This window comes from Bubalus bubalis, chromosome 11, assembly GCF_019923935.1.
Source record: "Bubalus bubalis isolate 160015118507 breed Murrah chromosome 11, NDDB_SH_1, whole genome shotgun sequence".
Taxonomy (NCBI): domain Eukaryota; kingdom Metazoa; phylum Chordata; class Mammalia; order Artiodactyla; family Bovidae; genus Bubalus; species Bubalus bubalis.
The window spans coordinates 77309227-77333232 of NC_059167.1; the positions used below are offsets into that span (position 1 = coordinate 77309227).

Sequence of the window (24006 nt, forward strand, 5' to 3'; positions counted from 1 at the left end):
CCGGGGAGGCTGGATGTCTAGCGGGCTCATAACCCATTGATGGACAAGAGCTCCAGCTCCCTGCCTCTGACTGTGCTTGAAAGATGGGCACTGAGGTTTGCTGCCCTATATTTTTTTTTTTTTTTTTTGACGCTATAGAGCAGAGGGATCTTCTTGCCTCCAAAAGAATGAATATTTTCTCTCCTGTTTTCCAGACCCGGCGGAGAGGAGAAAAGGGCGGAGATTAGCCTTCAGAGGAGGTGAGAGAAGAGCCCATCACCTAGGCGACGCCCCCTCCATCCCCACCCTTCCGCCTGCCTCCTTTCCAAAGACTGCCCTCAGGCTCCAGTCTCCTGGCTTCGTCGGAGCTGTATCCCAGGCAGGACGTTTTCCAAACGTCACCCTCTCCCCAGTCGCAGTGGTACCTGCATTCACGTCCGTCTCTGGGGTCTATTTAGCTCTCCTATCTTCTCAAATGCCCACTCTTTAGAAGTGCCCCTGCCCACCCCTGCACGGCTTCCAGGTGCCTGCTCAGAGGAGGGGCAAAGCATCCCCTCGCCATGCCTAAGCCTCCTCTGACCCTCCTGGGGGACCCTCGCCAGGGCTTCATTTGCCATCCAGGCGAGGTGGAGGATGGGTGAGACTAGAACTTTCTTAACTAGCCTACCCTCTTTGTCTACTGCGTCAGATTGCCATCCCCGCCACCAGGAGCTCTAGCGGCCCCAGGAGACTCTCTTTCGCCACCCCCACAGAAGGAAGGGTCTGGAATCCGGAGGTGGGGCTGCTGAACGGGGTCTGGTGCCTTCCCTCCGCTAGCTAAGGGAGAGGATGAGAGATTCAGAGGGGAAGGGGCAGCGAGGAAAGAACTCAGAAAACGTCCGCCTAGGCAGGAGGATCCTGATCCCGGGACTCTGCGCGCATTCAGCCTCGACGTCCAATCCCCCTCCCCAAGCCTTCTCCGCTGCCTAATTCCCCCACGCCCCCGCCCTCCCCAGGCCGCACAGAGGAGCCCATTGTCGGAGCCCGAAGGCTCGAGGTCGGAGGAGATGGGAGGGGAAGGAGGAGGGCAGGCAAGCCCCTGGAGAGTGGGAGGAATACCCCGATTTTCCTGCCCCAGCTCCGAGGGAAGCTAGCAGGGGCTGTGTGTGTGTGTGTGTGTGTGTGTGTGTGTGTGTGTTGGGGGCGGGGGCTGAGCTCCAGGGGTGTGTGTGTGTGTGTGTGTGTGTGTGTGTGTGTGTGTGTGTGTGTTGGGGGCGGGGGCTGAGCTCCAGGTGCTGCCAGTGCTGCCCAAGTCTGGCAACCGAGGGGAGAAGAGGTTCCCAGGCGAGTTAGACTCAGGAGGCTTCCGGCCATCAAATGACTCCAATCCTAGGCTGGGGACCCCAGGGAATTCACGCACGCCCCAGTCTCTGGACAGTCCCTCGCTGAGACTAAACTGATCGCCTAGGGAGCTAGGCGGAGGCGGGAAAAGAGGGGCATCTTCGGCGGGACGGGCCTCCGAGGGTCAGGGTCGAGGAGACGGGCTGGAGGGCGGGGCGGAGGTGGAAGAGGGTTGGGGGAGAGCCGGGTGGATCCTCTGGGGGCGTCGAGGGGAGCAGCCAGAGGCCCGGCGCGGGAGAGGGCGTCCCGGCAGGGGGTCGGACGCGGAGGCGGAGGCGGGCACTGCAGGGCGGGGCGAGGAGGGGCGGCCGTCTCGACCCTCCCTGGTGGGGCCCCGCGGCCTGGGAGCCCGAGCGGGCCGAGCCGCCACCGCGGCCGGAGCTGTCCCCTAGCCAGACCCGGCGAGACGCGAGCGGCGGGAGGGAGGCGGCGGCGCGCTCGGCCCCGCCCGCCGGCCCGAGCGTCGGACGCGGCCGCGAGCCGAGCCATGGTGAGTCCCGCGTCGCCACCCGGTGTCCCCTCCGCTTTCGCGCCGTCCTCTGCGGATCGCCAGCCCCAAGCTGGGTGCCTCCTGCTCCAGCTTGGAACTCTTGAGCGCTCCTGGGACTCTCCTTCCTCCCATCCCCCCCTTCTTTTCTTTGATCTGCCTGTCTGCCCCACTGACTCTGACCCCACTGGGTATTGCCCTCACTCCTTTCTTCCCCTCTTCTTCGCGCCCTCCCCCAACCTCCCTTAGGTCTCTCCCCCTAATCCACATACCTCCCCTCGCCCTCCTCTGTCCTGACTTGTGCTTTCCTTTGCAGGATCTTCCCTCCCCCTCCCAGTCCCAACTCCTTACCCGCGGGAGACCCCTGTGGGTTCGTGCTGCAGCGGCCCTGGAGGGGGGCCCGGCCTTGGGTCATGAGAAATGACCTGCCTGGAACCACCATTTTCCATCCCGGGCCCCACCCCGGGCCCACCCATCCGGCCCTGGGGGACCGGCCACAGCTGCGGCTGGGTTGGGGCCAGGGACCTCGTCAAAAAGGGAAATTCCCGTGGAGAAAGAGATGCTGCCTCAGAGTAGTGGACAGAGTGGGGAGGGGGCCCACAGTGCCAGGGGGCGTAACGATGCCGGAGCCGACCCGAGATGCGATGGGGGGAGGAGTGCCCCGGAGCTCCCGCTGCAGGGAAGCGAAGCACTGTCTCGGAGCATTCCCGCTGCAGCGGGTTGGGGACCCTGGCAGCAGCAACTCGAGGGCACAGGAAGCAGGAGAGCGCTGTTAGGGGACGGCCGTGCCTATAGGAGTGGACATGGTCCCGTGAACTTTCACTCCAAAAGAACTCTCTAAAGAGTCATTGCAGGTGTGGGCACTGCCAGGGAGAGCGCCCACTGCGGAGGGATGGGGGGTGCACGGCCATGGGGGCGCTCACAGCACGGAGTGGAGGAGGGGGAGAGGCCCTGCCAGGGGGCGCTCACAGCAGGGAGTGGAGGAGGGGTAGGAGCACCACCGGGGTTGTTCCTCTACAGAAGGAAGGGCAGCCCCTGGCAGGGAGACTGGAACAAGAAGAAAGAGGAACTGGGCCAGGGAGAGCTGACTCAGTCTCTCTGCTCTTCTCTTTGGTCCGGGCCGGCTGGAGGCCGGGTCGCTGAGCTCCTGCCCGCCCTTTCCCACCCCAGACCCCTCCTCCCCTCCTGCCGCTGCCGTTTCCTGTGGCTGAGACTCTCACTCAGCCATGAGCTCACCGCCCCTAATGGGTTGCAGCTGCCTCGCCGCTCCAGCTCTAGCTCCCCCTTCCAGGCCTCCGAGGGGACAGCCCACTCTGCCTCACCCCGCCCATCCCCACCCTCCCCCACCCACGCTCCCGGAGCTGGCCGGGTCCCCGGAACACTGGGGGGTCTGTCTGCTCGCCCACACACCTTGGGGCCGGGTCTCGGTGCTGACGCACTGACTGTCGCTCTCTGGAGTGGCTGCCTCGCTGTTCTGACTGTCGGGACAGGCTTGTAACACTCAGGCTGGAAGGACTCAAAGTAAAGTATGCGGTTTTATCCTCAGGGCAGAGCCGGCGGAGTAGGGGATGGGGAGGGCAATGCAGAGTAGAAAACTAAGTAAACACTTCAATTCGAGCATCACCCTTGCCCAGTTACAGAAAAGAAATCTGATAAAAGGAATTTCAAAGCCACCTTGAAAGAGAAGTAAGTTTGTAAAGGAATAGCCTAAGGGGTGGCTGTTTAGGTTCTGAGATGGAGAAAGATATCCAACTGATTAACTTAGGGAGGTGAGTCTAGAGGAAACGGGGGCTGAGAACTTTTGAGTGGCCCAGAATGGAGGTTGTCAGACAGGCCTTACAAAAATCAGAAAATATTTCAGCTGCAATACATACCAGCAAAGCCTCCTCCTCCCTTCCCTACGTGTTCCTTTTGTGACTTTTCCTTCTTTCAGCTGTCCCCACCCAAGTCTTTGTAACCTAATCCAGCATACTCCAGGAATGAGGGATTCCTTGAGAGCCACTGGAGAGGATGAGGGGTGCTAGAAAGACTCAAGACAGATAGCCCTTCAGTCCTTCTTCCCACCCAATGACCATTAGCATATGATTGCTCATGGGTGATGGCACCTCTGCTTAAGAAGGGGGTCTCTGGTTGGTAGTGATTCCCTGGTGGCTCAGACGGCAAAGCGTCTGCCCGCAATGCAAGAGATCTGGGTTCAATCCCTGGGTCGGGAAGATCCCCTGGAGAAAGAAATGGCAACCCACTCCAGTACTCTTGCCTAGAAAATTCCATGGATGGAGGAGCCTGGTGGGCTACAGTCCATGGGGTCACAAAGAGTCGGACATGACTGAGCGACTTCACAACAACACAACTCTGGTTGGCAGGCCCTGTGAGGAGGGACTAGTAGAATGAATGTGTCAAAGGCTCCACCCTGCAGAACTCTCAGCCACCTGTGACTTCCCTGATGGCCCAGGGGCCCATCTCTTCTTGAGGAAGAGGGCCTATGCAATTATCCCAATGTACAAGAACTAAGTTCAGCCCTGATAAAAGACGTTCACAGAAAAGTCTCCCCAGATCTCCAAAACCAAGGTCTCAGAGTGCACTCTGATTGGCCCAGCCCCACTCCCATCTCATTCAGCCAGCATTTCCTGAATGCCGCCTCTCTACACACACTTTGTACTTGATGGGGCCCCTGGGGGACAACGCCAGCCTTTAAGGAACCATGCTTGGGTGCTAGCGATCCACTGTCTGATCTTGTCTCTCCCAGGAGCCTGAGCCAGTAGAAGACTGTGTGCAGAGTACTCTAGCGGCCCTTTACCCACCTTTCGAGGCAACAGCCCCCACACTGTTGGGCCAAGTGTTCCAGGTGGTGGAGAGGACTTATCGGGAGGATGCGCTGAGATACACACTGGACTTCCTGGTGCCTGCCAAGCACCTGCTTGCCAAGATCCAGCAGGAAGCCTGTGTAAGTGAACACATTCCTGTTCTGTCTCCCCTAAGATCCACTGCCTCACCCCAGGCACCAGTCAGACTAATTTCCCCCCACCCGGAGACACTGTCTCCCCAATACTGATGCCCCCAGAGACACTTACCACTCAGATACTAACACATAGACACTCATCTTCCTAAATAGTGATCCCTGAGAAACATCAACTCCCAAAGATGCTGACCCTCCAGACCAAATTCCAGACATTTCCCTCCTCATATCAATTTTTTCAAGATACTGACTCCCCCAAGAATGACTCAACAAAGTCACTTCTACAGCTCTAAAGACCTCCTAAGAGTCTCCAACTCCTCCAAAACAATAGCATCTGCTGACCACATCTTTATAATGACTCAGTTCTTCCCCTCCTACTCGTGGAACCAGCTTTCTAGAGAAGCTTCCTACCACCAGAAAACTGATCAGTCCCAATCCTTCCTTCTGTCACATGCACACAGCAAGATATCTCCTCCTACACACCTGGAGTCTTAACCCACCAGGCATAAGGCCACTCCTGCCTAGGCTAGTCCCATTCTAACTAGCCTCTCCTGCTGGCTTCATCAGTAGAGGAAGCCTGAGCATAGCCTGCCCTCTATCTCCCCAGGCCCAGTACAGCGGTTTCCTCTTCTTCCACGAGGGCTGGCCCCTCTGCCTGCACGAGCAGGTAGTGGTGCAGCTGGCCGCCCTCCCCTGGCAGCTGCTGCGCCCGGGAGACTTCTACCTGCAAGTGGTACCCTCAGCAGCCCAAGCACCCCGCCTGGCGCTCAAGTGCCTGGCCCCAGGGGGTGGGCGAGTGCAGGAGCTGCCTGTGCCTAATGAGGCTTGTGCATACCTGTTCACACCTGAGTGGCTACAAGGCATCAATAAAGACAGGCCGACAGGTCGCCTCAGCACCTGCCTTCTGTCTGCGCCCTCTGGGATTCAGCGACTGCCCTGGGCCGAGCTCATCTGCCCTCGATTTGTGCACAAAGGAGGCCTCATGGTTGGACATCGGCCAAGCACACTACCCCCAGAACTGCCCTCGGGGCCCCCAGGGCTCCCCAGCCCTCCACTCCCTGAGGAAGCCTTGGGCACCCGGAGTCCCGGGGATGGGCACAATGCCCCCGCTGAAGGACCTGAGGGCGAGTATGTGGAGCTGCTGGAGGTGACACTGCCTGTGAGGGGGAGCCCCATGGATGCTGAAGGCTCCTCTGGCCTCTCCCGGACCCGGACAGTACCCACACGCAAGGGTGCTGGAGGGAAGGGCCGGCATCGGAGACACCGGGCATGGATGCACCAGAAGGGTCTGGGGCCTCGGGACCATGATGGAGCCCGGCCACCTGGTGAAGGGAGCAGCACTGGAGCCTCCCCTGGGTCTCCCCCGGGAGCTGAGGTTGAGGCTTTCCCAGAGGCAACGGCCCTGGAAGTATCTGAGCCCCTGGCAGAGGCACTAGGAGAAGCCTCTGAGTCTTGCCCTCTGAGGCCAGGCGAAGTTGGAGTAGGACCAGGCCAAGGGGCTGAAGGGCTGCCTGGTACCCCTCGGAGAACAGGCAAAGGAAACAGGAGAAAGAAGCGAGCTGCAGGCAGAGGGGCTCTTAACCGAGGAGGGGACAGTGCCCCACTGAGCCCTGGGGACAAGGAAGAGACCAGCCACCAGGAAGCCCTTGTCAGCCTGCCCCCACCAAACAAACACGAGCTTCCAGGATGCAGCCCAGTTAAGGAGGAACATGAAGGCTCGGGGAAGCCAGAACCTGAGCCAAGAGAGGAGCTCAAACCACCAGATGGAAAAGAGCCTCGGTCCCAAGAAGTCTGCGGGCCTGTAGAAGAAAGGGCCAGAGAAAGAGAACAGGAGGGGCTAAGCCTGGTGTGCATGGCAGGTGAGACAACGTTGAGGCCAGTAGGGCAAGGGCCGGGCTAGGTGGGGCCTAGGGAAGGGGGCTAGAGGAAAAGCAGAAGTGAGGCTGGGGGCGGAACAGCCAGACCTGTCCTCACTTCAGGCCCATAGCTCTGCCCTGTGTCTGCAGCACCCAACGATCCAGAAGGGCTCCTCTCCGACCCCCTAAAACCACCCCCCGAGACTGTGCAAGAAGTGAAAGGGGAAAGCATTCCGGAAGAAGGGCCCCCAGTCTCCATCTCTGATGACCCTGGTGTAGCTTGGGACTTAATGGCATCTGGATTCCTCATCCTGACTGGTCAGTGGGCAGCAGTGGCTGAAGGGAAGGGGTTGAAAAAGCCTCTAGGAAAAGCCTCCAAGGTGGGCTGCAGAGGGAGGTGGGGTAGACGGGAGGTAGCCAAGGCCTGCCCCCAGCCAGGACAGCCTGGCCATTTTGTGTCCTCAGGAGGGGTGGACCAGAGTGGGCGAGCTCTGCTGACCATTACCCCACCGTGCCCTCCCGAGGAGCCCCCACCCTCCCAAGACGTGCTGAGCACTGCTCTTCATTACCTTCACTCACTGCTCAGGTAACTGAGGCCCAGGCTGCCACCCTGCACAGTAACCTCCTGGGTCATAAGGACCCTGCCCTCTTCTCTCCACAGGACACTGACCTCTAGGACACCTACTTCTACAACCCTCAGATTGTTCAAGTCATTGATGTCTGACCTTCCTGACCCCTGACTTGCAGAATGTCTTCATCAATCCTCAAAATCAACCCTGCTGACTTTCAGTCTCCTAAGATACTACCTAGATTATAAAAATGTTGATTCATTCATCCAACAACTATTTCTTGAGACCCAGAACCTGTTAGGCTAGGTGCTGGCATTGAATTCATATCCTTCTGTAGCACAGAATTCCTAACTTTTTAAACTCTGATCCCATGACCCAGTAGTTGTATGAATATAGACTCCTAATTGCTAGTCATCACTATCGCTTGGACACACATCCCAGGCTTTGTTTGATCCTTTGCCCATTGCTAGGATCCAACTTCTCCTGAGGATGAGTGACACACACACACACACACTCTCTCTCTCTCTTTCCTTGGCTCTTCTGCCCCCACAGACCTGATCTACAGATATTGGGGCTGTCTGTCCTGCTGGATCTTCGCAAGGCACCCCCACTGCCTCCAGCTCTCATTCCTGTCCTGAGTCAACTTCAGGTAACCAATCCCTTGATATGATTACTTCTTCTGGGCCCTAACTCTTCCCTAGTGGTCATTCCAGGCCACCTAGTCACCTGTAGTTTACGGTTATTCTTCTCTGCCTTCAGGACTCGGGAGACCCTCCGCTCATTCAGCGGCTCTTGCTTCTCACTCTTGATGAGCCTCCAGCTGAACTCCATGGACTTCAGGTTTGAGCTCCTCATTCCCACCTAGTTCCCATCAGTGATGGAGAGAGAAGAGGCTAGTTGGAGCCCCGGTCAATCCCTGAATCCCTAGGTGCCCAGGCCCAAAACCCCCTGTCTTCATGTGTCTACAGGGTGGTGAGTTGCTATCAGAGGGCGATCTGAGAAGAGTGGCCAAGCCAGAGGAGCTGCAGTGGGACTTGGGAGGTCACAGGGAGCCCTCTCCTAGTCACTGGGTAGAGACACACCAGGTAAGCTTCCTCTCCCACACCCAGGACACTGGGAGCCAGGAGTGACCCAGCAGAGGACATTTCTAGGAAAAAATGGCAAATGAGACTTGACCAAGCGGCTGGGAAAGAGTGATTTCCCTTCCATTTAGTTCAATAAGTAGTTATGGTTCACAATTCAACACATGTTTATTAGCAAATTTAATAAGTATTTATGAGCAAAAGATTGTGCGTGTACCCTGGGCTGCTGGGAAGATGAGAGGGATATATTAAATAAATTCTTTTTTCCTTCTAGTTTTGAGATATAGTTGACATACAGCACTGAACATGTTTGAGGTGTACAACAAAGTGATTTACATACAATCATGAAGTGATTACCACACTAGTGAATATTCATCATCTTATATAGATACAAAATTAAAGAAATAGGATAATTGTTTTCCTTGTGATGAAAACTCTTAGGATTTACTCTTAACAACTTCCATATTTAACATACAGCAGTGTTAATTATATTGTGTTGTACATCACTTCCCTAGTACACATCACATTTTGTAACTGGAAGTTTTAACTTTTGATTGAGTGAGTGAAAATCGCTCAGTTGTCCAACTCTTTGCAACCCCATGGACTATACAATCCATGGAGTTCTCCAGGCCAGAATGCTGGAATGGGTAGCCTTTCCCTTCTCCAGGTGATCTTCCCAACCCAGGGGTAGAACCCAGGTCTCCCACGTGGCAGGAGGATTCTTTACCAGCTGAGCCACCAGGGAAGCCCAAGAATACTGGAGTGGGTAGCCTATCCCTTCTCCAGGGGATCTTCCTGACCCAGGAATTGAACCAGGGTCTCTTGCCTTGCAGGCAGATTCTTTACCAGCTGAGCTACCAGGGTAGCCCTGATCATCTTTGTCCAATTCCCCCTCCCCCTCATCTACACCCTTTAAAAAAAACAAAAACCGGATCTCTTTTTCTATGAGTTTTTTGTTTATTTGTTTTTGAAGTATAATTGACCAACAACACTATTTTAGTTCCTGGTATACAAGAGTAGATTCAATATTTCCATACATTTCAAAATGATCACCATGATGTCTAATTAACATCTGTCACCATACAAAGGTATTACATAATTATTGACTATATTCCCCACACTGTACATTTCATACCTGTGGCTGATTTACTTTGCAACTGAAAGTTTGTACTTCTTAATCTCCCCCACCTATTTCTTTTCTCTCCCCACCCCCTCCCCTTTGGCAACCACCTGTTTGTTATCTGTATCTATAACTTTGTTTCTGTTTTGTTATGTTTGTTCGTTTGTTTTGTTTTTTAGATTCCACATATAAATGAAATCATTCAGTACTTGTATTTTTCTGTCTGACTTATTTCATTTAGCATAATACCCTCTAGGCCCATCCATGTTGTTACAAATGGCAAGATTTCATCCTTTTTATGGTTGAGTAATATTCGTGTGTGTGTGTGTGTGTGTGTGTGTGTGTGTGTGTACACCACATCTTCTTTAGCCATTCATCTACTGATGGGAATTTAAATTGGTTCTGTATCTTGGCTATTGTAATAATGGCACAATTAACATGCTTCTGCTACTGCTGCTAAGTCGCTTCAGTCGTGTCCGACTCTGTGCGACCCCATAGACAGCAGCCCACCAGGCTCCCCTGTCCCTGGGATTCTCCAGGCAGGAATACTGGAGTGGGTTGCCATTTCCTTCTCCAATGCATGAAAGTGAAAAATGAAAGTGAAGTCGCTCAGTCGTGTCCAACTCTTAGCGACCCCATGGACTGCAGCCCACCAGGCTCCTCCGTCCATGGGATTTTCCAGACAGAAGTACTGGAGTGGGTTGCCATTGCCTTCTCCGACAATTAACACAGAGGTGCATATATATTTTCTAATTGCTGTTTTCACTTTCTTTGTATTAAATACTCAGGAGTGGAATTGCTGGATCATATGAGGATTATCCATACTGTTGTCCATAGTGCCTACACACCAGTTTACATTCCCACCAATACTGCATGAGGGTTCCCTTTTCTGCACATCCTCACCTATACTTATTCTGACAGGTGTGAGGTGGTATCTCATGGTGGTTTTGATTTGCACATTCCTGTTTATGAATAATGTTGAGCATTGTTTTAGGTGCCTGTTGTCCATGAAACATTTTCGGTATGTCTTCTTTGGAAAAATGTTTATTCAGATCCTCTGCCCATTTTTTAATTGGGTTGCTTGCTTTTTTGATATTGAGTTGTATGAGTTCTTCATATATTTTGGATATTAACCCCTTATAGGATATATTGTTTGCAAATATCCTCTCCACTTCAGTAGGGAGTTTTTTCATTTTGTTGATGGTTTCCTTCACTGCACAAAAGTGATGTAGTTTGATGTAATCCCATTTGTTTATTTTTGCTTTTGTTTCCCTTCCCTAAAGAGATGTATCCAAAAAAATAATACTAAAATGTCAAGAAGCATATTGCTTATATTTTCTTCTAGAAGTTTTGTTATTTCAAGATTTACATTCAAGTGTTTAATCAATTTAGAATTTATCTTTGTGCATGGTGTGAAAGAGTAGTCCAGTTTGATGCTTTTGCAGGTAGCTGTCCAGTACTCCCAACACCATTTACAGCAGAGATGGTCTTTTTCCATTGTACATTCTTGCCTCCTTTGTCACAGGTTAATTGGTCATATGTGTGTAGATTCATTTCTGGGTTCTCCATTCTGTTCCATTGATCTGTGTGTCTATTTCTGTGCCAGTATCATACTGTTTTGATTACTGTAACTTTGTAGTTACAGTTTGAAATCAGGGAGCATAATACCTCCAACTTTGGTCTTCTTTCTCAAGATTGTTTTGGCTATCCAGAGTCTTTTGTATTTTCATATAAATTTTAAAATTATTTGTTCTGGTTCTGTGAAAAATGCCATTGATATTTTGATAGGGATTGCCTTGAATCTGTAGATTGCCTTGGGAACTATGGACATTTTAACAATATTAATTCCACCAATCCATGAGCATGGTATATCTTTCAATCTGTTTGTGTCATCTTCAGTTTCTTTCATCAATGTGTTATACCAAGTACAGATCTTTTACCCCCCTGGTTAGGTTTATTCCTAGGCATTTTATTTGTTTTGATATTATTATAAATGGAATTGTTTTCATTTCTCTTTCTGATAGTTCATTGTTAGTGTATAAAAATGCAACCGATTTCTTTTTTTTTCTTTCGATTTCTATATGTTAATTCAGTATCCAGCAATTTTATTGAATTCATTGGTGAGTTACAGTAGTTTTTTGGTGGCTTCTCTAGAATTTTCTATGTATAGTATCATATCATCTTCAAACAGTGACCATTTTACTTCTTCCTTTTCAGTTTGGATGCCTTTTTATTTCTTTTTCCTCTCTGATTGCTGTGTCTAGGACTTCCAAAACTATGTTGAATAAAACTGGTGTGAATGGATGTCCCTGTCTTGTTCCTCATCTTAGAAGAAATGCTTTCAGCTTTTCATCATTGAGTATAATGTTAGTTGTGGGTTTGTCATAATTGGGCTTTATGATGTTGAGGTGTTTCCCTCTTTACCCATTTTATTGAGAGTTTTTTTTTAAATCATAAGTGGATATTGAATTTTGTGAAAAGTTTTTCCACATCTATCAAGATGATCATATGATATTTAGCCTTCATTTTGTTAATGTGGTGTTTCATGTTGATTAATTTGCAGAGTGTTGAACCATCCTTGCATATCTGGAATAAATCCCACTTAATCATGATGCATGGTCCTTTTAATGTATTGTTGGATTTGGTTTACTAATGTTGAGTGTTTTTGCATCTGTGTTCATTAGTGATATTGGCCTGTAATCTTCTCTTTTTGTGATTCTTAACATGACATTAAATAACATATCATTTTTGGTGGAAGATAAGTTAGAAACAACAGGAGAAGCATGCAGAATGTCACTGGGGTTCTAGAAAGAACTGACTCAGAGGGGCTGATTCTGGTTCCATATGACCTGTAACAAGTTACTTACTTTTGGAGATGGTGCCTTCCTATACCTGCTCCCTGCACCAACATTCCAGCCTCAAGATTTTTGCCCACAAAGTACACCAATTAGGACATCTCTGATTTTATGAAATCTGAATGCTGTCTTCAAGAAAAGAGGTCTGAACATGATCTGAGCTGAGTATTAAAGAGGGTCTGTAACATGGTCTCTAAGCTGTGGATCAAAGGGGAAGTGCATCTGAATAGGCAGAGAGGTGGGTTTTATAGTGTGAAGAGGCAGTGCAGATGAGGGAAAGGAGATTCATGTTTACTAAGCTGTAAAATGTGTCAGCCCTGTGCTAACTGCTTATGTAGGGTCATCTATTTAAACCTTTAAATCTGGTACATCTTTACAGTAGAGAACACTGAGGTTCAGGGAATTTTCTGGATCTGCCTAAAGTCATATAGTTAGTAAGCAATAACCTACTTTCTAACTGAATCCAGCATTGCCTCATAAAAGTCTCTAGGGTTGCCCCACCTCCACTCTTGGGCTTAGGCCCCTTATCCTAGACTCTGTCCCTGGACTCCATCCCCGTGTATTTGTTTCAGCAAGTGGCAAGGCTGTGCCACCTGTGCCGAGGTGTGCTGGGCTCTATACGGCAAGCCATTGAGGAACTAGAGAGAGCAGCAGAGCCAGAAGGAGAGGTATGAAATGAGATGGGACAAAAGGGCATGAGGTGGAGGTGGGGATGGGGCTAAGCTGAGCTGAGGACCTTCTGGTGGAACCCTGTCAATTTCTCCCTGCCTGCCAGGAGGTGGTAGGAATGCCTGAGCCCCTGCAGAAGGTACTGGCAGATCCCCGGCTGACGGAGCTGCAGAGGGACGGAGGAGCCATCCTGATGAAGCTGCGCTCCACCCACAGCAGCAAGTACGAGGGATGGGTGCACGGGGGCAGGTGGACATGCATGATGGAGACACAGCAGAGAACTGCCAGTTCACCTTAGCTGCCAGAAAATTCTTATTAAGCATGTTATCTGGACAGGATATCATGCTTCTCCATTTACAACCCTCATAACATCCCCAGGTGCTAGTCATGATTATAAATGGAGATTTGGAGGATCAGAAATGTTTAATGTCTTGGCCAAGGTCAGTCAGTAAATGGAAGAGTCAGGATTCAGATTCAGGCCCATCTGCTGACCTAGAATGCTGTGTCACCCCTCACGTTGGAATGCAAGGATGCGATGGGGTTGGAGGGGAGCTTGACAAGGGCAGTGGTTAATTCTGCCCCTCTTCCTCCCCAGGCTGGAAGGTCCAGGTCCAGCTGCACTGTATCAAGAGGTAGATGAAGCCATTCACCAGCTCGTGCGCCTCTCCAATCTGCACGTGCAGCAGCAGGAGCAGCGGCAACGCTTACACCGACTGCAGCAGGTGAGCCAACACCCCCTCCCCCATGCCTCTTTCCACCTGAGGGCCTGGCCTCCAGCAACGCTTTTCCCACTGATACTTACGATTGATGGTGTTCTCCTAACCTGGCTTGAACAACCCTCCCTCCCTCCTCATCTCCTTGGAAGTTGATCATGGTCAGTGTGAGATTCAGCAAGAGGGAGATGGCATTTCAGCACCAGCAAGAAAGAGAAGCCAGATCTCCCCTTCCCACTGTTGATATTTGATCAAGGATCCTTAGAAATTGTGAGATGCTCAGGTACCCTCGGGGACTGTAGGAAGAGTCTATTGATTCTGAGAGCCTACCTCCTTAGCTCAGAAATAACAAATGTCCATTGACACCAACTCTGTCCACCCCTTAGGCAACATCATCCCCAAACCTGAGGCTGGAAAGGTCCCACCTCCCTCCACCTTAGAAGGAGAGGATGATGGAAGCTGCTAAATGCCTTGGAAACTGAAGTCTCTTTATGAGAAAGATTCGGGGATAAGGCTTGCTTTTTTGAACCTTAACTCTTTTCTCCTGGGGTTAAGAGCTCCAAAGAGATTTGCTGTCCACCCTACCTTGTAGGGTAAAGGGAGCTTTGAAATCTGATTGTTCTTCCATAACTCCTGTGTGTGCTGAGTGATCACCTCATGGAATGCATGTAGCCTCAGGGGAAGGGTCATCTCAGGGTCAATGACAAAGGAGGGTAGGGGCAGGGCTGTCTTTTCTGAGATTTCTGCATATTTAGCTTCCTCCATTGCAGCATCTGGGTTTCCCTGGTGGCTCAGACAGTGAAGAATCTGTCCACAACGCAGGAGACTTGGGTTGGAGACCTGGGTTCGATCCCTGGGTTGGAAAGATCTCCTGGAGGAGGGCCTGGCAACCCACTCCAGTATTCTTGAGTGACTAAGCGCACACACACATTCCAGCATCCAGGTCTGTGAACCAGTGAAGTTTCTCAGTTGTGTCCAGCTTTTTGCGATCCCATGGATTGTAACCTACCAGGCTACTCCATCCATGGAATTTTCCAGGCAAGAGTACTGGAGTGGGTTGCCATTTCCTTCTCCAGGGGGATCTTCCTGACACAGGGATTGAACCCAGGTCTCCCACATTGCAGGCAGATGCTTTACTGCAGGCAGAACCACCAGGGTATCTGGTGGAGCCCTCTTCCAGGCACTCTGCTTCACATAAAACCTAACCCCCTACTTCTACTGTTTGTTTGCTTGCTTATTAGCTGTTTTCCTCCTGTTTAAAAACTGTTAGCACACAGGATTTGGAGTCTAAGGTGCTCAGTTTGAGTTGTGCTCTGCTAAGAGTGAGATGTTGGAGAAGCCTTGAAACATCTCTGACTTCCCACGTCCTCGTCTGCAGAATGGGGGTGACAGTAAGGCCTGCCTCACGAGGGCATTAGGGTGATCAAATGATTTCAGCAGAGGACTGCAGAAGTGTTTATTGTTGGCACAGGTTATTGGGAACATTCTCAGACTTCTTGTCCTCAGGCTGTCTTGCCCCAGCTTCCAGCCTTTCTTCAGAGGAAGGAATTACCATCCCTTTTTGGTCAAACATCCCAGAACCAACATGAGAGTTCCTAGAGCCCCATAATAGGCAACCAGAGCTACACACACACACACACACACACAATCCTGAGTTGTCTCTCCAGGCCCAGTCCCTGGAACTACTGCCCCCCTGTCACTAGGCTCTGTAAATGTGAAATTTCTTCTGGCCCCTTTGCCTCCAGTTCACACTAGTTTTATCTATTTCACCTCCAGGCATAGCCCTGGAACCCAAGCACAGGTCTCTCAGTGCTTCCTAACAGCCCAGCCTCCCCTTCACCTCGTGTTTTACAAAGATCTCTTACTCACTTTCTCGCTTGACCCTTGTGGAAATTATCACCACTCACTGTTATTTCCACTTGACAGCTGAGACAACGTGGTTTCCCCCAACTTCTACAAGTTAGGGCAGTGAGGTGGGAGCTGGACCTCAGCTCTCCTTCACCCTGCCTGCCCCATTCTCCCTCATGGCCCTGCTCTCCCACCCTGTCTGCCCCAGGCACTGCAGTGGCTTTCAGGCCCCGGAGAGGAGCAGCTGGCGAGCTTTGCCGTGCCTGGGGACTCCCTGCCTGCCCTGCAGGAGACAGAGCTACAATTCCGGGCTTTCAGTGCTGAGGTTCAGGTGAGAAGGGGGAGCGGGGAGGAAGGGGAGACTGTTGGACTGAGGGCCAGGCCTCAGAGCAGCCTCCCTTCTCCAGGAACACCTGGCTCAGGCGAGGGAGACCCTGGCCCTGGAAGAGGACGCTGCCTCCCAGAAGCTTCTGGATGTCTTTGAACAGCGCCTGGAGCAGGCGGAGAGTGGCCTCCATCGGGCTCTGCGGCTACAGCGCTTCTTCCAGCAGGTATGTGCCGAGCCTTTTCTTCCAGTGCCCACCGCTACCTTTCTTCTGCCTGGAGAAGCTGACTGGGGAGCTGTTAGAAGCCAGGACTTAGGAGGCCTCCCCTGGGCTTTGACTCTTGGCTCTAACCTGATAAATGACCTGGGATAGGAGACTAAACCTGAGTGTGCCTTGTGGCACCTACCTCACAGGGCTGCGTGAGGCTTATCATAAGCAGTATGTAACAAGCACTCAGTACAGAGCCTGCCACTTGTAAATTCTGTGTCTTGGCCATCTTCATCTAGGCCCCTCTGTCTCCCTACCAGCTCAGAGTAACACATTAGGCAGGGATGCAGGACAGTGAGGGGAGGTGTTCTGAGGGGGGGTGGTGGTACTGGGCCTTGGGAAGCCATCGGTGAAGAAGGACAGGAGCTGCCATGGGGCAGCTCGTGGGAGTGGCCCGAGACCTCACCCTTTCCTGGCCCCACTCCCCATCCCTTTGGCCTTGCAGGCACACGAATGGGTGGACGAAGGTTCTGCGAGGCTGGCAGGAGCGGGACCAGGGCGGGAGGCGGTGCTGGCAGCCTTGGCCCTGCGGCGTGCCCCGGAGCCCAGTGCTGGCACCTTCCAGGAGATGCGGGCCCTGGCCCTGGACCTGGGCAGCCCGGCAGCCCTGCGAGAATGGGGCCGCTGCCGGGCCCGCTGCCAAGAGCTGGAGAGGAGGATTCAGCAACAGCTGGGGGAGGAGGCGAGTCCCCGGGGCCACCGGCGACGACGGGCAGACAGTGCCAGCAGCGGAGGGGCCCCACGGGGCCCCCACAGCCCCTCACCCAGCCTCAGCTCCCTGCTGCTCCCCAGCAGCCCTGGGCCACGGGCAGCCCCATCCCACTGCTCCCTGGCCCCCTGTGGGGAGGACTATGAGGAGGAGGGTGCCGAGCTGGGTCCGGAAGCAGAAGGCAGACCACCAAGGACTGTGCTGATCCGAGGCCTGGAGGTCACCAGTACGGAGGTGGTAGACAGGACGTGCTCACCCCGGGAACACGTGCTGCTGGGCCGGGCTGGGGGACCAGAAGGGCCCTGGGGAGTGGGCACCCCCCGGATGGAGCGCAAGCGGAGCATCAGGTGAGAACCCAAGCAGCAGACCCAGCTGCCCCGCAGGAAAAGAATGTGACATTGTCGGGGTGGTGACTGCCTCCCATGCCACAGCCTCCCGTCTCTCTCTGTGGTACCTGCAGCGCCCAGCAGCGTCTGGTGTCTGAGCTGATTACCTGTGAGCAAGAATATGTGGCTGCCTTGAGTGAGCCGGTGCCACCCCCAGGGCCTGAGCTGACTCCAGAATTGCGGGGCACCTGGGCCGCTGCCCTGAGCGCCCGGGAGAGGCTCCGCAGTTTCCACCGGACACACTTTCTGCGGGAACTTCAGGGCTGCGCCACCCACCCTCTGCGCATCGGGGCCTGCTTCCTTCGCCATGTGAGTCAGCCTCTAAAATGTCTTCCAGGGCTTCTCCCTTCACATGTCTCAGCCCTATCCACGGTCCCTCCTTCTCAGTACGTCTCTCCTCCCTGCTCCCCCCACCGGAATGTGCAGTCCCAGATACTGGGGGGGCCTAGTGCTGTTTGCTGGGCTCCTGGATCTACTCCACCTCTGTGTCCCCAACATCAGGGCTGCCTGGCCTTTGCCCTCTCCACCGGAGCCTGTCATTCCCCAGGCAGACTGAGTGCTCCCCGGGGGCCGGTCCCTCCTTCCGGCTGCACAGGATGTGGAGGAGGAGAGGGAGAGGCTGGTCTGCAGGGCCTCATGGAGATGACTTACTGCTTCCCTACTGGCACAGGGGGACCAATTCAGCCTTTATGCCCAGTACGTGAAGCACCGGCACAAACTGGAGACCGGTCTGACAGCCCTCAGCCCCCCAACCAAGGTAACTTTTTCTCCTACTCTCATGAGAAGGGGAGAAGCCAGGAAGACATCAAATTCAGCCTCAAAATTCAACCTCAAAATCTCTCAGGGAAAAAAAAGCTTTCCTAGACGTGCCGTGGAGCATCAGCTACCAGTAATCTCCCAGAATTGCTGAGGGTGGGGCACACATTGGTCTGGGAGCCAGGTGAAGCTGGGATCATATCCGGTCCACCTGAGGACTTTGGGCAAGGGTCTTGATTCCTCCAGGCCGCTGTTTCTGTATCCAGTAAAAGTGGGCAGTATTCACTACATCTAACTAATGGACTGCTCGGAGGGTCAAAAGACCTCACATCAAAAGATGTGAAAGTGCCTTCAAAAGTTAAAAGCCGGAGAATTCAAGGGATTGTTTGTATTCCTCTTCCATTCTCCTTTAAGATATAGAGGATGTCTGAGTCTCATGCAGGCCTCCTACCTCCTTTCTTTCTGCGGAAAGGTTTTTCACCTTACCTTTGGGCGTATCTGGGCTTGTGGGTGTGTGCTAAATTGCTTCAGTCATGTCCAACTCTGTGACCCTATGGACTGTAGCCTGCCACGCACCTCTGTCCATGGGATTCTCCAGGCAAGAATACTGGAGCGGGTTGCCATGCCCTCCTCCAGGGGATCTTCCTGACCTGGGGATCAAACTTGAGTCTTTTAAGTCTCCTGTATTGGCAGGTGGGTTCTAGTACCACCTGGGAAGACCATCTGGACTTGATCTACCTACCCCTAAAAACCCAGAGTACTGCTCATCTTCTCCAAGGTCTTAGCACCTTCCCTCATTCCTATCTGTTTCCTCCCCATACTAGGGCACCTTGGAGGGGGGCCCTCACCTGCCCCGGGCCTTGCAGCAGCCCCTGGAGCAGCTGGCCAGGTATGGGCGGCTCTTAGAGGAGCTCCTAAGGGAAGCTGGGCCTGAACCAAGTTCTGAGCGCCAGGCCCTTGGGGCTGCTGTGCAGCTGCTCCAGGAACAAGAGATCCGTGGCAGAGACCTGCTGGCTGTAGAAGCGGTGCGTGGCTGTGAGGTAAGGGCATGTTCCAGACACACCAGCTCAGGCTGCCCTGTGACCTCAGAAGCAGTATGGGCTGGTGACCAGGGAACTAGACTCAATGTCAGAGGGCCCCAGGCTGTCATTTCTAACAAACGTGGATAGCTTTGGTCAAGTCACTGAACTTCACTGGTCCTCAATTTCCTCATTACTAATAAAGCTATGTCCTGCCCAACAGCCCATGACCCTGTGTCTGCCTCTGCTTTCCTATTCCTTTCCTAATTCTTATCTACATCTACCCTGCAGTTCATTCTGTATCTCAACACTCAACACATACCTATTCTCCTCTCCTTAGTCTCTTTCCAGCCCTAAGGTTCCAGAACAGCTTGGAAACCTACCTCCACTGGGTTAGACCTCTTTTCCCTTCAGGTCTTCGCTGATTTGATTCTCTTCCTGGGGCAAAATGGTGCTTTGGTTCCCAACATGCAAAGGCTTACCCACTGGAGGCTCTAAACCCTACTGTGTGGTCAATCTTCTGTCTTCAGAGGCGGGGCTGTGCTGCCACGCCAGGTGTGCAGTGCATGGTGACCAGTAGATGGATTCTAGGCCAGGGGCTTTCCTGATTTCCTCACTCTGCCTGAGAACCAGTGCACTAGGCCCCTTGCCCTATAAATCCCATTTTTACGCTCCATAAAATACATATAAAGGGCTCCAGGGCCAATGACTTTTCCTTTTGCTTTCCCCAGATAGATCTGAAGGAGCAGGGCCAACTCCTGCACCGGGACCCTTTCACAGTCATCTGTGGCCGAAAAAAGTGCTTTCGCCATGTCTTTCTCTTTGAGCATCTCCTCCTGTTCAGCAAGCTCAAGGGCCCTGAGGGGGCGTCAGAGACCTTCGTTTATAAGCAGGCCTTTAAGGTACAATGCCTGGGGGCAGGATGGTGGTGGGAAACCACAGGGACAGGACAGGAAATCATGCTCTTCTTGAGAACTCAGGATGTTCTGGAAAACTCAATCCCAACCCAGCTTCAGAATCTGTATCATGTCGAACAGGCTTTGGCCTGTAATCAAACATCAGGTTAGGGTGTTGAGGTGACAGAAGTCCTTGTTATTGGCCTACTGCATCGCGTTCTTATTCACACAGGAGATTCATGAGGCATTCCAAACCAGAAGGGAGGAGGACCTTTCCCATTAAGAACACACATGCTTTCTGAGTTAGGGATGGTCCCTGGGGGATGAAGAGAGGACACTATAAATATAGCTTAACTTATGGAACTGAAGAAACCAAGAGGAGGGAGGCCTTGCTTTAGGAAAACAGCCTTGATATCCAGATAAACATCAATAGCAGCCTAGTCCCAGATCAGGCAATGTAGCATGATTCTAAGAGTTTCTCTGACTTAGTCCTCTTATACTAGTTCCAACAGAGTCCAATATAGAGAAAAAAGCTTGGGTTTGGAATAACACAGCCATGGGCTTGAACTTTCTCTAATAAGCTATGATAAGCCTTTGGACAAGATGCTCTGGGTATTATACAGCCCCCCCTTCTGTAAATCGTGGTTGTTGTGAAGGCTAAATGTAGAGCACTTGGCACAGGGTAGGTGTTGAACAAACATTTACTGAGCATCTCCCAGATGCCAAGCTAAGTGTAGTGCTTTTCCACATGGTACCATCTAGTCAGGACGCACTTCATCTTTACCCACACTCCTCTGCTCTTTCTCAGACTGCCGACATGGGGCTAACGGAAAACATCGGGGACAGTGGGCTCTGCTTTGAGTTGTGGTTTCGGCGGCGGCGCGCACGAGAGGCATACACCCTGCAGGCAGCCTCACCAGAGATCAAACTCAAGTGGACAAGTTCTATTGCCCAGTTGCTGTGGAGACAGGCAGCCCACAACAAGGGTACCGGGCAGAACCAGGAGCGGGTGTGCTTGGGATCAAGATTATGGCAGGAGGTTAGCTGGAGAGAGCCTGGGGAAAAGAGGGTATAAGATGGAGAATGATGTATGAGAAGATTCGACATGAGAGAGACTGCTGAGATAGAAATTAGTCTAAGGTGTACCAAAAGAAAAGAGGAAGCCGCTAAACTTCAGGAAGGTGAGCACAAATGGCTGGGCAAAAGAGAGTCAGAGGGTGTTCTGTGCACGTGCCTTGCCTTCCAGAATTTAATTTCTGTGTTAGCAGACCTAGTTTGTTTGTTTTGAGCAGTCTTTTGCTAGTTTTTGTTTTTCGTTTTTAATTCTCTTTAATTCCCATTCCACTCATCTGAAAAGTGGAAAGTAACATCTACATCTTGGTATGATAGGAAGGATTAAATAAGGTGATATATATGGAAACACTTGATACACTGTAAAGGTATGTAAAAATGGGAATTTTGCTCTTAATACCCAAGATAAAAGAAGAGGTGAGTATTAGAAGAGAAGTTGAGTAGCAGGAATGCCAAATGGGCAGGATGCAACAGGTAGGAGAGAAGAGACAGCTGTCTAAGGGGGAAGTCAAGGACCATCATCATCCATGTCGTAACAGGAGAGTAACAAGAGACGCCAAGAGAATGAGAATGAGGAATGAAGAGTTGGGAAGGAGCAAAGAAGTTGGTAACATGGTCTCTGTTCCCTAGAGCTCCGAGTGCAGCAGATGGTCTCCATGGGCATTGGGAATAAACCCTTCCTGGACATCAAAGCACTTGGGGAGCGGACACTGAGTGCCCTGCTCACTGGAAGAGGTGAGGGCCGGAGTGCAGGGGGGTGGCCCCCAGGAGTCAAAGACCTTGAGAGTGAATGCACAGTGAGGAGGTGTGGTGGAAAGAGAGGAAGGGTCGCAGTGGATATATCTTCTCAGAAACTGTGGGACTGACTGGGAGGCCCTCTAGGAGATGAGGATCATTTCAGGGAGCCAGGAGGGCTTTCCCACACCAGCACCCCACCCCCCACCTCCCCCACTCTCTGCAGCCGCCCGCACCCGGGCCTCGGTGGCCGTGTCATCCTTTGAGCATGCCGGCCCCTCCCTTCCCGGTCTCTCCCCGGGAGCCTGTTCCCTGCCTGCCCGCGTCGAGGAGGAGGCCTGGGATCTGGACGTCAAGCAAATTGCCCTGGGTGAGGCACCTCTCAAGGGGTGGCTCCCAACAGCTGGGTCATCATGGTGATGTTCAGGCTGCTTGCTGCTGAGCAATTCCTTTCTCTAGCCAAGTGGCCCAGTTGCCATGACAACTATGTACAGCTTCCCCATTGCTAAAAGAGCCTTCCATCTGGTTGCTAGGGTAATGCTTACAGCAGCCTGTTGCTAAGAAGCACTTCCTCTGTACCTCTCTCTCTAGCTCTCCTTGGGTTTCTATGGAAACTGCTTCAGCTTCCTGTTGTACCCTCCTGGTTCACCACGGGAATCCTTATAGTTTCCTGTCGCTTCTTCCCTGGTTGCTCTAATGATGCCGCTGACAATTTCCTGCCTCTTGGTAGGGGGGTTCTCTTGCAACTGGATTGCTATGGTGACTTACAGCTTCCTGTTGCTATGGAGCTTTTTCTTCCCTGATGGAGCAGCTTGGTTGCTTAAGGTAATCTAGAGGGGTTCTGTACTCTGCTCTCACCCTAGCTTCCCCTCCAGCCCCAGAAACACTTGACTCTTCTGGAGATGTGTCCCCAGGACCGAGAAACAGCCCCAGCCTGCAAGCCCCACACCCTGGGAGCAGCACTCCCATTCTGTCCAGTGGAGGGATCTTAGGGCTATCCCGGCAGGTAAGTCCTTGCAGTAGTGCTGAGAATGGGGTGGGCTCTTCTGGTCGTTCAACTCATGAGGGGCAGAGGAACCAGTGAGCCTGTGCTCCCGCAAGGCTATTGTCCAGTCTGCGTTTCTCCTCTCCTCCAGGCGTGGCTGAGAGGGATGAAGGTCAGAAGTGAAAAAGAATCTTTAATAAGGAATGTAGTGCAAGAGTGAGAGAAAGGGGAGAATTCTAACAGACTGGTTTGAACTTGGATTCAATCCACAAAATTCAGGAATGATGAGGAGGAAAAAAGGGTGAACTAATTGACAGGCTTGGGAGAGAGGGAGGGTTATATAATCTCTCTATACAAGAGATGATTTCTTATGCTTTAAACTCACTGTGGTTTCTCTTCCTTCAGAGTCATATCCGGGCCCTGAGCGACCCCACCACGCCTCTGTGACTGGGTGAGTTGGTGCCCCCTTTCTACCATATCCTACATCCTTTCCCTTCCCTTCCCCAGATGCCTGGGAGTCAGCTTCTTCCCTCTCCCAACCCATCTTCCCTCTTCTCTCCTGGCTTCCAGAGAAGATCCGGAGCTTGGCTACCGCCCCTCCTCTCAGCGCACTTTGGGCTGGGATGCTGAGGGCACAGAGTGGAGGACTGGAAGAGCACTGAAGTCCTTCCCTCTGCTTCCTGGACAGAGAGGAGGTCAAAGGACTAGTATGTCTCCCTGCTACCACTGTCTCTAGCTCTTCCCAGCCAGGTGCCTTCCTACAAGAACCAGAGTGTCCACACTTGCTTGCCTTTATACCCTGGAGGTGGGGAAATTTTCCTCCGTCCAGTCCTTCCCCATCCGGGGCCAGTGCATACTCCCAGGACACAGCTCCGTGTCAGCCCTGCCTCCATAGCCTGTGTTCTCCCCTCATGCCGCCCCCTGACTCTTCCTGAGAAGACTCATCTCTGCCAATTCCTGGCAACTCCGTTTTTGGGGGTGGGGGGCAGGTGTCATAGGACACGGAGCTATGCAAACCATTACAGAAGAGTGGGGCAGGGAACTGCAAACTTTATATATGTAATTACTGTTATTATAATACTATTGTTATATTAAATATATTTACTCACACTTTGTCTCCGAACAGCTAGAGCAGACCTCAGGGTTGAAGTGATACCACTAACTTGAGCACTTCCGCTCACCGATCGTTAACTAGAACACAGAAAATAAAGCCAAGGCTGCAAGGTACACTGTACCCCCTTACTGACACAAAGCTGGGCCTGGGTGAACGTGCACCCTCCCAGAGGAGAGGCCTCCAGAGGCCTGAAGTTCCTCCTCTCATTCTGCATGCACTTCCTGAGGC

At 52.2% G+C, this 24006-nt stretch overlaps 1 protein-coding gene across 5 annotated transcripts; it reads left to right on the forward strand.

Moving 5' to 3' along the window:
• Positions 1-1559: 1559 nt before the first annotated feature.
• Positions 1560-23774, forward strand: ARHGEF40 (Rho guanine nucleotide exchange factor 40). Of its 5 annotated transcripts, none has more exons than XM_006062075.4 (24): positions 1560-1849; positions 4593-4790; positions 5410-6661; positions 6809-6976; positions 7124-7244; positions 7780-7876; positions 7987-8067; positions 8196-8312; positions 12857-12952; positions 13060-13175; positions 13549-13675; positions 15723-15845; positions 15922-16065; positions 16553-17163; positions 17277-17511; positions 17873-17959; positions 18783-18998; positions 19709-19879; positions 20682-20859; positions 21575-21679; positions 21906-22049; positions 22543-22685; positions 23070-23115; positions 23235-23774. In XM_006062075.4, the coding sequence occupies exons 1-23, from the start codon at positions 1847-1849 to the stop codon at positions 23109-23111; spliced, it is 4575 nt and encodes a 1524-aa protein (XP_006062137.1). In that variant the 5' UTR covers positions 1560-1846; the 3' UTR covers positions 23112-23115; positions 23235-23774. The 5 variants fall into 5 exon arrangements, 4 of the variants coding, with proteins under 4 accessions (XP_006062137.1, XP_006062138.1, XP_006062140.1 ...); XM_006062076.4 differs by having other exon boundaries at positions 22555-22685; XM_006062078.4 differs by lacking the exon at positions 21906-22049.
• Positions 23775-24006: the final 232 nt, after the last annotated feature.

Coding starts and splice junctions, on each gene's coding strand:
- ARHGEF40 (XM_006062075.4), top strand. Junction 4,791..5,409: donor AGATCCAGCAGGAAGCCTGT/GTAAGTGAACAC, acceptor CTATCTCCCCAG/GCCCAGTACAGCGGTTTCCT. Junction 19,880..20,681: donor TTTATAAGCAGGCCTTTAAG/GTACAATGCCTG, acceptor GCTCTTTCTCAG/ACTGCCGACATGGGGCTAAC.